Source organism: Sceloporus undulatus, chromosome 4 (genome assembly GCF_019175285.1).
Source record: "Sceloporus undulatus isolate JIND9_A2432 ecotype Alabama chromosome 4, SceUnd_v1.1, whole genome shotgun sequence".
In the NCBI taxonomy this organism is placed as follows: Eukaryota; Metazoa; Chordata; class Lepidosauria; order Squamata; family Phrynosomatidae; genus Sceloporus; species Sceloporus undulatus.
The window spans coordinates 214,612,169-214,624,116 of NC_056525.1; the positions used below are offsets into that span (position 1 = coordinate 214,612,169).

Genomic DNA, 11,948 nt, shown 5'->3' on the forward strand with positions numbered 1-11,948 from the left:
TCCCAACTTGTATATAGCTTAAAAAACATGTAAATGGAAAAAGTACCTTTACTGGGAAGATCCTTCAGAGCCAGTTAGCATAACTGTAATCTTTTGAGATGACTAAATATCTCCTGAGCTTGAGTTTGGCCTAGCGAGGGCTAATTTATCACCGAAGCCAAAACTTTGCCAATGCTCCCTTTGCATCTTAGGGGAACCTACCTTCCTTCAGCAATCCCCAGGAATCAAAGCTTGCCTTAATCCTTTTTATGACAGGGTCAGTCTTCTACAACTTTCCTTTGATTACCCCATGTTGTTTCTACAGAACTCTTGCAGCCTCCTCTCAACCTGAGATATTTGAAGAATATCATAATAATCTTCAGATGGAATACAACCCTGGTGGAAAGCCTAGCAATCTCCATCTACATGGAATCTACCAGAATATATTTTTAAGTGATCAGGTTCTTCATATCACTTTAAGAAAGGAGGATCAGATCTTGCTCTAGTATGTTTTTCATATGTGGAATGTTAGACTTACACTAGCATTAAAACAATCAAATTGCTCACCTGCTTATCTTCCTCTGTGTGTGATACCCGTTCTTTAGCCTTCATTAACCACAAAAGAGCCATCTTTCTGTTGTTTAACTTCATGTATGTTTTTCCCAAGAACAGCAAATTTTTACTATAGAAATTTGGCTCAACTGCATGAAATGGGTAACAGAAGAGGTTTTATTTTATTATACTGTAGTCTCAAATGTACACAATCTTAATTTTAGAAACAGAATTTATGATTTTGGCATACTATATAATGTAGGCTACTCTTGATTAGAGGACTAAAGGAAATGTTTTCTTTTTTAACTAAGAAATAAAACTCATTTTTCAAAAGATTCAATCTTAACTTGGATTATAGACATTAACTGTGCAACCCACAGGACTCAATATGTGCTTTCAAATTGAAGAACATGAATAAATAGCCAAGATTCAGCTGCTTTGCTTGTGACCCACCCTGAAGTTAGGGTGACCCCCCACAGTAGGAATTTTTGTCCTCCTTCTATGTATGTAATCTTATCCAATACCTGTGGTAGAGGGAAAGTTATACTGCCTTGAAGAGATGTACAATAAAGGCCATGATCTTTGTATGTAGCAGGCTTTTTGAAGGTCTTGGATATTGTGTTGACCCAAGCAATTAGTGTGGAATAAATCTATATTTTACTGCTGTGAAATACCTAACAACTACCTTATGAGTAATTGGAAGATGATTATGAAAATACATTCTAACTTTTCTATTTGAGCTCTGCTAAGATCCTGTACTGTAGGAACAGTATTAGACAATCTGAGAGAGAGCATCTGCCTCATCTTATATCCTCACTTCCAGAAAAATGAATAATCCACATAGGCTGGATGTCCCAGTATTGCCTATATTAGCTATAGATATTTACACCAGGCATACTTGTCTTTGAAAGAGTATTAGTACTTTGGTTTTCAATTTTCACAGCCCATGCACAAATGGATTTCAATTACTGCAATGTTACAATACTTACCATCTTCAGCTTTCTGAAAGTAACGTAAAGCCTGCAAAACATTAACACTGAAATTATTAGCATAACGCTTAAGTCAGAGTGTGAACTGAGCATTTGTCTAGATTTTGGACTACCAATTCCAGCACTTCTTACCACTTGCTATGCTGATGAGGGTTGCTGGGACTTGCACTCCAACAAAATCTGGAAGACTATATGATTCCCACCCTTGATTTAAATAATCCAAATTCCTCTACCAAAGAGCTAACATACTACAGAAAACAACCAACCGTGCAAGGTCAAAGCTGTAGGTAATAAATACCACTGGCTACAAAACAACCAATCTCCCACTCCCATATTATTTTATCAGCTATTTACACCATTCAATGCCAAAGAGGTTTCTTAGTGAACATTACATTAAATTAGAACACTAGGGACTAAAACAGATGGGGCAAAAGTAGTGGCTTCAGCAGCTTTGTGGTCATGACATGCAGATAATGCATGCCCCTGACATGGCTGGAAGCTGCAGAGGCCACCTAAGCCAGCCCAAAGCTGATGGCAAAAGAAGACATATAAAACCACTCCTCCCAGTAGCTCATTTGGGATTGTGGCGACAGCCTGCTTTGAGAGTGGGTTGTCTGGTTGTGACAGTCCCCAGCTGATCATGAACTGATTGCAGCTGGAGTGGCCACAGTCCACTGCTAGCCGCCACTCTGCTCATCCCTAAGAGACATACTTTTTGAAGGACTAGTTCGCTTGAGCCCTGGAATCTTTCAGGAAGAAAGTCTGTGTACAGTGAAAGCAAAAAAGTGTCAGTATCTCAGCCATCTATGTAGATAATTTTGGTTTTCCGAATTCCAGATAAGGGGGACTCAAGCTGTATGGTTTTAGAATGATACATTTATTTATTAAATAATTGTTCTTTGTTAAACTGTTTCATTTTTCAGAATCTCAAGTTCTGTTTGGTCAATATGTTACACTTTGTAATTATCAGGCTCCTAATTGCAGCCTCTCTTGCAACACAAAAGGCAGGACTTTGAAAAAGGAACAGCTTTTATTGAAGAAGAAGATACATGCAATAGAAGTGACTTTTTTGTCAGGAATGAAAGAAAGTATAAACATATTATTTTTATAACTACGTGAATTAACCCTACCCCATTAATAAAGCAAATTAATTGGATAGCCCTTTCCCGTGCAGTGTCCTCCCATCCGGGAGTCTGGCAGCTCCTCTAAAAACAATTAAGCTCTCATGCACCTTATCTCAACCACGGCACCTGTGGCCTTGGACCACAGAACTCAGCAACACAACAGTTTTAATTAACATTATGGCTTAACAATATAGATAGACAGACAGACAGACAGACAGACAGACATAATAAAACCCCATCAATCCCAACCTAATATGATACCATATGAAAATATGATAAGCACAAACCCATAACAACATAATGCAATATAAAAATACCAATAACTCTCTATATCCCCCCTCCTTTTACCGAGACCAGTCTTTTAAACTCAAGCCTCTGCTAGAAGGGTGATTCCCAAACATTTCAGTTCTAGTAAACAAGCACATTCTATAGCCATGATCTCTCTACCTCTTTCTAGTATCTTCTATTAAAGCATATATTAAAACATATTATTTTAATCCACTATAAATCCCATCTATCTTAACTCTAATCTAAACCTAAACCTATAACCCTTATGGCATGAATCCCTAAATGAATAAATGCATGAATAAAGGGATACATGACAGTACTACAAGTTTTACATTTTAAGATACCTATCCTTATGCTTATGTTTATTTTTTAGAATATCCTGTTTGATTAGTTTGTTCTTTTCTTCAGTACTACAGTCTTACAGTTATAGATGACTGATATTCTACATCCTTCTCTTCCAATATTTAATTAGGAAAGCTTTATACAACTATTGGGACATCATACCTCTTCATAGGTGGAGCTAGGTGGTGTCGAGAATAAAACAGCTGCTATTCTGCGCTGATACCATGGCATTTCAGCAAAAGTGTAACACCTGGAACAAATGAAAAAAAAAGTTATTTACTTTATATTTTTATCCTTTGTTTCTATATTTCAGGGGAAGCATATTGATCTTCTCCCTCTGAAATATTGTCTACAGAACCTGACACTTGCTGGCGGTCCCCCACCTATGTACTAACCAGGGTTGACTCTGCTTAGCTTCTAAGATCAGACAGAATCAGGTGCCTTTAGGGTATTAGGAGGAAATTGGCAAAACTACCTCTGAGTATTCCTTGCCCAAGAAAACCCTATGAAAAATTAATGGGGTTGACATAAGTTGACAGCCAACTTGAAGGCAAACTGATTTCCAAAGTCCCTTCAAAATCACATAACTGGAAAAAAACCAAAACCAAAATGTCTAGCCCAAAACTATAAGGCAGGGTCCGAAACAGACTAAGAAAGTCAAGTACAAATATACAAAAGCCAATAAAAATAAAGTGTCTTCAGAGCAGTGAACTCTAAACACTAAAGTCAGCCTTGGCTAAACTACAGGCTACAAAGAACATTAAGAACAACAAGTACAGTACTACTGTTCTAGCGACATTGATCTAAGTGAAAATTCCCCGCCAACACAATAGCAGTGTCCTTGACAATGAATTAATATCCTAATTTCTATCACGTAATTTCCACAAATTAATCTTCAAACCTAATGTTTCAGGTTTTGGGAAAATAATAGTTAAGTCTGTCTGGCTTTTTCACATGGGATGTTTTGAAAATGGAAGCTATTCATATTAAGTGAATTAATATAATCCTGATTCAGTACAAGATAATATTATTGAGCAGGCATCTTATAACATTGCTTATAGACCGTTAACAGAAAGGCAGACTATATCCTCAAGGAAAAGCTGTAAGTCAAAACCACTGTGCAGTTTTGTATCCCAGTCTATGGAGGAAAATATTGGTACCACAAGTATGATTTGTATAGACTGACTATCTTACCAAATGCCCATAAGGTGAAGGGATGTAGCATCCTTTGGATTCAATTCAATTGCTTTCTACAAAGAAAATAAAAAATGTGAAAAAGATGCTCTACCAGTTCTAATTTATTACCCAGGTCTACCCCCAAAAGAGAAATTGGAATCACGTGGTCCTCTAGATGTTGGATGGCAACTCCCAGCTGTGCTCCCTAGAGCTGCTGGGACTTCCAGTCTGTGAAGATTGTCTGCCTGTTCCACCACTACCACCAAACATAAGGATCTCCACCTGCCCTGATGTTATGGCACTAAATGTGAGGACCTTCTAGATTCCCTTGTGGTTTCTGTGCAAGACTTTATTTATATAATCTCACCACTGGACACCATCACCTTTGAACCATGGCTGTCACCAGATACAATGTGTATGAACTCATGCACAACAGTAACACTATTGTAGCATTCTCAGAGGCAAATGTATAATACAAAGCTTAATTTATTGAACAACATACAGTTAACGATTAGTTACCCCATCTTGAGAGTTGGGGAAAGGCAGGTAAGAATTTTTTTTATTAATTACCGTACACACTTGTGTGTAAGATGAGATATTTAGGTCAAAAAATTGACTCCTAAAACCTAGGTCAACTTATACATGGGTCAATACAGTACAACATCCTGAGGCTCTTCACAGCCCAGCTGAGAAGAAGCTGGAAAGGGCAATGGATTGCCCCCAAAGTCTCTCCCCAGGTGAGCTGCCTCTGTGGGGATAGTCCAGCTAGGAAGAAGCTGGGAAAGGCAATGGATTGCCCCAAAGCCTCTCCCCAGCTGACCTTCGACTTATTCATGGGTCATATAAAAATCTACACTTTGAGCCCCAAAGGTTGGTCTTGGCTTATAGTCGAACCTATACAGTATTAATTTTATTATTTATTATTATTTAACGTATCTAAATCCTGATTGACTCTTACACCCATCTCAACTGCCCCATACAGCAACCTTTTTCAAGTCCCATTGAAACATTCAACCAGTCAGCAGGCACCCCCAACATTCCATGCTCCTACTCCTGCCAACACCTCATTTGTCTTATTAAATCTCATAATATTTTACTTTAATTTACTGCATACATTAGCATATTATAGAAGAATACAGTATCATGTAGGGTATTTCCATTCTCCTAAACCAGTGATGGCAAACCTATGGCACACGTGCCAGAGGTGGCACTCAGAGCCCTCTTTGTGGGCATGGGTGCCATCACCCCAGCACAGAGTTTGCCAGAGTTTGTTACTAGAAAGCCAGAGGGACACGGCACTTTGCAATAAAAAAGTTGGTTTTGGGTTGCAGTTTGGGCACTCGGCCTCTAAAAGGTTCACCATCACTTTCTTAAACAGTAAGAAATTTGATGTTTTTCATTGTACAGAAAAATAAGACTATCTGCCAACATCCTAACAGTGCAGACAGTGGAGAAAGAAGCTATTTAAACATTTACAAAAAGAGAAATTGCAATTGTTAATAGCCATCTGAATATAAAAGGTGGGGAAGAAAGAATAAGGAGTCAATGATGTTTCCCAGGTTTCATGCTTAAATGTTGACAGTAAGTGAAGATAGAAAGCCCCACCCAAGCTTAAGTGTTGCATTTCAGCTTGAGGTCTGAAAATGTTCTTTCACAAAACAGTTGGGGGTTTGTGGTACAAAACTTATACAGCTATCAAAAACATCAAGTGGAACAAAAAGGCACAAGTTAGGGAAATAGTTTTAAATACCTGGAAGTGGTCCTTGATAACAAAAGCATTGGCAATTTTTGTCTTTATTCCTTCATAATCTCCTACATCACTGATGCAGATTGCATACCACTAAATAAAAAGGAGAGATAAATGGTTTATTTAAGAATGTCAACATCCTCAAGAATACTATGGCATTTTTAACATGAAATATGCAATTACAGTGGTCCTTCTAGATTAGCGGGGGATACGTTCTGGGGCCCCCTCATGAATCTGAAATTTCGCAAATATTCAAGTCCCATTGTCCCCAGTGGTGGGCCACCTTTCCCTCCCTCCTTCTCTCCCCCCGGCGCCAGGGCCACTGCGGCCTGTAATCCACACCAGCCACATGGGAACTCTTTTTCCCAGCAGCATTTGAGGCCCAGCGTGCCCATGCTCCGCCCCCTCCACAGCAGCCAAATGACATATCATGCACCCAGTGGCTGCAGCGGTGTGGGGAGGGGCATGTGTATGCTGGGCTCTGAGCGCTGCTGGGAAAGTGAGAGGCACTGCAGACTGGGTCAGCCAGCAAAATCACCAGAAAAATGAACAATCTGATAAAAAAATTCCTCAATTCAGCCAACCACAAGACAAAGTTTGTGCAAACCAAGACTATATGGATTTCCCAAGATCTACAAGGATTCCATTCCACTCCAACCCATAGTGAGTGCTATTGGATCCCCTACATATGACTTGGCCAAGTTTCTGGCCACACAATTACAAACCCATATAGGGACTCAGCTAATTTCATAAGAAAAATCAATAACCTTGAACTAAAACCTGGAGACATATTAATCAACTTTGATGTGGTCTCCCTGTTCACCAAAGTCCCCATAATGGACACCATGACACTCATCTGACAGATTTTTCCAGAAGACATCACAACCCTGTTTGAACAATGCCTCACCACAAGCTATTTCCAGTGAGACAAAAAATGAGATGGGGTAGCAACGGGAAGCCCTCTAAGCCTTGTGATAGCAAACTTTTACATGGAACACTTTGAAAAGCAAGCCCTGGAAACGGCACCAAAAAAGCCCATAACTTCCGATACGTAGATGACACTTTCAGCAATGGATAAAAAGATCTGGCTGTGTTCTTCAGCCATCTAAACAACATCCACCCCAACATACAATTCACTATGGAAAAAGAAAAGGAGGGAACACTGCCATTCTTGGATGTCCTAGTCATCCGCAAACCGAACCAACGTTTGGGTCACACAGTATACAGAAAACCCACACATACAGATAGATACCTGCAGAAGAGCTCCAACCATCACCCAGGACAAAAAAGAAGCACAATCAAAACACTGGTAGACTGGGCAAAACGCATCTGTGAACCCCACTTCTTGAAAGTTGAACTGAAGCACCTGGACTGGGCTCTATAGGCTAATGGTTATTCCAGCTCAGACATCAGAAGGGCTGTCAGGCCCAGGAAAACCCAGAGGAGGGAAGACAAACAATCACCCAAAGGGAAGGTATTTTTACCATACATCAAAGGAGTCACAGACAGAATAGGGAAACTGGTGAGGAAACACAACCTTCAAATGGTTTACAAACCGACGAAGAAAATCCAGCAAATGCTTCACTCAGCCAAGGACCAGAGAGACCCTCTCACAGCCGCAGGAGTTTACCGCATACCATGTAGCTGCGGACAAGTCTACATAGGGACCACCAAACGCAGTGTGCAAACAAGAATCAAGGAACACGAGAGATACTGCAGACTGGGTCAGCCAGAAAAATCAGCAGTAGCAGAACATGTTACAAACCATCCTGGGCATAAAACACTGTTTGAAAACACTGAAATTCTGGACCATGCCAACCACTACCATGTCAGGATGCCGAGGGAAGCCATTGAAATCCACAAACACCTGGACAATTTCAACAGGAAAGAGGAAACCCTTAAAGTAAATAAGATTTGGCTACCAGTCCTGAAAAATAGCAAGATAAAGACTCAACACATGCAAATGAGATATGTCCCAGCAGACAATGAGCACTATCAAGCAGACACTAATCCTCTTTTGCAGACCCTCCCACCCTGAAACCTGCCATTCCACATGCAAATCACTCCTGCCTTCCCAGCTCACACAGTATATATACACCCAACTCCTTTCCAGGCAAGCATTCTCTGAAGATGCCAGCGAAATGTTAGGAAGAAACTCTTCTAGAACAGTGCCACACAGCCCGAAAAACCCACAAAAAATTATGGATGCCAGCCATGAAAGCCTTCGACTTCACAAACTACAGGATAATTTCCACAGAGATTGTTTTTCTACACTGGGCATTTTCTTCTCTACTTCTATGTGCTGGAAACAGGCAATGCTAAATCTTCAACTGAATTTAATTATTTTAGTTTACTAGATTCAGATTGAGCCAGTGTGGTGTAGTGGTTTCAGTATTTCTGTTTTGCAGTTCAACTCGTTTTAATTGTCTTAGCATAAATGTAAAAACATTTTTTTCAGAAATTGGAAATTCACATAGGAATTGGATATTTAAAAAATCTAGAGTGCCAGGAAACCATTGGCTATCCAAAGCTTATTGCATTCTTTACCCCATGTTTTATACTGAATGGTCCTCAAGTGGGCTTACAACAGATACATGCAGTCTGGCATCCATTAGTCCTTTGGTGGACAAGTCTTCAGTCCTAAAGCAACTGACAACTATTGCAACACTTTTAAATGGGGAGGGGGGGAGCAATTCTTTGCAACAATTGAACACAAGTTTAGGTTATTACACTTCATTATTAAAGAATGTCTTGTAGCAAATGGAACAAAGTTGTTTTCTGCTATTCCAATGACTAGGACATGAACCAATGGGTTCAATTTCCAGGTATACCTCATTTGACAAAGTAGATACACTCCTGGGCATTACTTATTTAACAGAAAAATTGCTATTAGAGGGGGAAATTGCATGGAACAGGGATAGATTCCTATACCACAAAGAGCATTTTAAAAGGTTTCAGTAATTTTTTTATTTAAAACAAATAATCTGTACATTTCATATGCAAATGAATTAAATATTCACCTTGTGCACACTGAAACATGAAGGGTCTTTCTCAAGTGCCTTCTTTGCATAATCAAGGGCTTCATACGTCAGCTGCTTCTTCTTCTCTGCAGGGGTGTGACTAAGCTGAGCCAAGTCACGCAATGCCCGTGCCAGACGCCACAGAACCTCTGCATTCTCACTAATAAACAAACATAACAGAATAGACTAATTACTACCAGGTCAGCATCCATAGTCCATACTGAAGTATAGTTGTCATAAAGAGAGCAGAACTGCCACGGATTTCTATTTTCTTTCTATTTGAGCACAAATCCAATTTATCACCAACATTTGTATTTGTAGTTGTCCATGATTCAGGAGATCATCACACGGGGACAGGATAAGGACGGGATTGTTCCCCTGTCCTTTACTGCCTTTGACTGCAATATCATGAAAGGCTTTCAGATCACAGCACTATTGTCCCATCATTGAAGCAGCATTGCATTAACGCAAACTTCCATTAATGCAAAATGCTAGGCAATGCCACTTCAATGATGGGATCTGCACGACGTCATCTAAAAGTCTTTTGTGCGATCGTGGTCAATTGCGCTTTCCAAATGAGATAATGTCCGGATAAGTGCGACATGATATGAAAATCTTCTCGCGATCACGCTACAAGAATGGGAAAAGGATAGGACATTTCATCCGCTGTCTGATAATATCCTCAGTCAATGTCTGTATAATCATTTCAGTAACTACAGCCTGTTCCTAACCTTAACTCGCAACTAGTTATTGACTGGTGCTGTAGACTATGGCACGTTACAGATGCGCCTAAAAGTACGTGCTCAGCATGTACTAGGGTTCTGGACGCCCCCAATCCTAGTACGTGCTCAGCACGTACAAAATGGCGGTGCCCGTTCTACACGGGGGCCGCCATGACAACGTCACCACCGCGCCGCCCCCAAACGAGGCGGCACAGTTGTGCTGTCGTCGCACTGCGTGAGGACGCCTAGAGCGCCCTTTCCACGGCACGAGAAGGAGCTCTGAAACAGAGCTCCTTCTGGGGTTTGCGTTGCTGGGCGCAGCCTTTACATGGCTGCACCAGCGACACAGAGGAAAAAGGGGCCGAGTGGCCCCTTTCTCCTCCTCCCCGCTGCCATCGGGTGTCCTAGGGACTTGAAGGACACCCCTTTCCAGGCCGTGGGGAAGCGGCCTTTTGCAGCTTCCCCGCGGCCTGGAAAGTGGTGGATCGGGGCCTCGGAGGCTGCCATTGTGGCAGCTGATGTACCGATACAGCAGGGAAAGGGCCGGATACAGGCTGCCCCAAAGAGGCGGTCTGTAACGCGCCTTTGTCAGTAAGCTAATCATAATTGGTGAGAACAGTAGAGTATATGTACTGTCAGCTACTTTCAAAACTGAGATTTCATGTGTACTGCCTTTTGTTGCCTTTCCTGTTCCTTTTGTTGCCTTTCCTATTCTATGACATTCTACACACTATTCCAATAGTCAGCTTAGTTTATTGACCTTTTATTAACAAGTATCATTATTTAACAAATTGGTTGTTGATGGATGCATAATTTGGCAAAACAGAATCTCTTCAACCACTAGGATCCTGCTTACACATCAAACTCATCTCATTTTTACAATAAATAATTAAGTTCTTATTACAGAAATTTGCTGCCACTTCATATGGAGAAAAAACTAACATCTGAAAGAACTTTAATAATGTTAAAGTGGATTACCCACATTCACAAGTCTGTTAGTAACTAATAACTATCTATTACAATAAAATATGATGTGTGCCCATCTCTGCTGTAACTTCCATCCTCTCCCAGCCTTGACACATGAAAATTGACATGGACACCAAGGAAACTGTGCAGCATGCATCTTGGGGGTTACTTTGTTTTAAAAAAGAATTCTACTTATGAAAAACTTCTACCAACTTTAGGCCTGTTACAGACTGCCAAGATAAAGCTGCTTCGAGTCTCTTTGGAGGTATGCTGTTTAAATGATGCATGCATCCTAAGAATCCGGAAGCTGCACCAAAGCGGCACTCCAGTGCTTAGGAATGGAGTGTGGCTTTGGCGTGACCTCCGGACTCTTAGGACCCATGCTTCATTTAAATAGCATACCTCCAAAGAGACTCGAAGCAGCTTTATTCTGGCAGTCTGTAACAGGCCTTAGTCACTAAGTGGCAGACTTGCCTCATCTCCTATGACTAGCAGAGCCAAAAGTGCAGGCAAGCCTGGGCTATTCATTTTCCCCAAGAGTCTCTATGCAGCTTAGTGTTGTTCTTCCCTTCATATGGTTCTTGAAGTTTTAAAACAATTTACAGGGAGGAACAGAAGGAGAGGGAAAATGTCATTCTGCCTGGAGAGAAAAAACAATGAGGGTAGGAAAATAAAATAAAAAATTAAGAAACGGTAAGCAAAACAAAAAGAGAGTGAGTATAGCATAGTGGTTTGAGTTTTGGACTATGGCTCTAGAGACCTGGGTTCGATTTCCTGCTTGACTAAGGAAACTCATTGGGTAACCTTGGGTGAGTCACACTCTTTCAGCCTCAAGGGAAGATCATGGCAAACCCCCTTTGAGGAAACCTTGCCAAGAAAATCCCAGGATAGGATGACCATAAGTCAGAAATGAAGGCACATAACAATAAAAAAAGAAAATAAATAAGTATGCTTCAGAATAATGTATGTTGTGGTCATACTAGAAGCAACAGGAAAGAAAGAAAGAAAGAAAGAAAGAAAGAAAGAAAGAAAGAAAGAAAGAA

The 11,948-nt window shown here is 40.6% G+C and overlaps 1 protein-coding gene across 1 annotated transcript in view; it reads right to left on the minus strand.

Annotated features, from left to right (window-relative positions):
- Window positions 1-11,948, minus strand: part of RMDN1 (regulator of microtubule dynamics 1) — a 26,213-nt gene that overhangs the window by 3,278 nt on the left and 10,987 nt on the right. Inside the window, exons 4-9 of the mRNA XM_042461744.1 lie at window positions 9,218-9,377; window positions 6,201-6,290; window positions 4,469-4,524; window positions 3,437-3,524; window positions 1,521-1,551; window positions 547-680 (exon numbers count right to left, since the gene is read on the minus strand). Of these exons, the coding sequence (XP_042317678.1) occupies window positions 547-680; window positions 1,521-1,551; window positions 3,437-3,524; window positions 4,469-4,524; window positions 6,201-6,290; window positions 9,218-9,377 (559 nt within the window). The remainder of the gene's footprint in view (window positions 1-546; window positions 681-1,520; window positions 1,552-3,436; window positions 3,525-4,468; window positions 4,525-6,200; window positions 6,291-9,217; window positions 9,378-11,948) is intronic.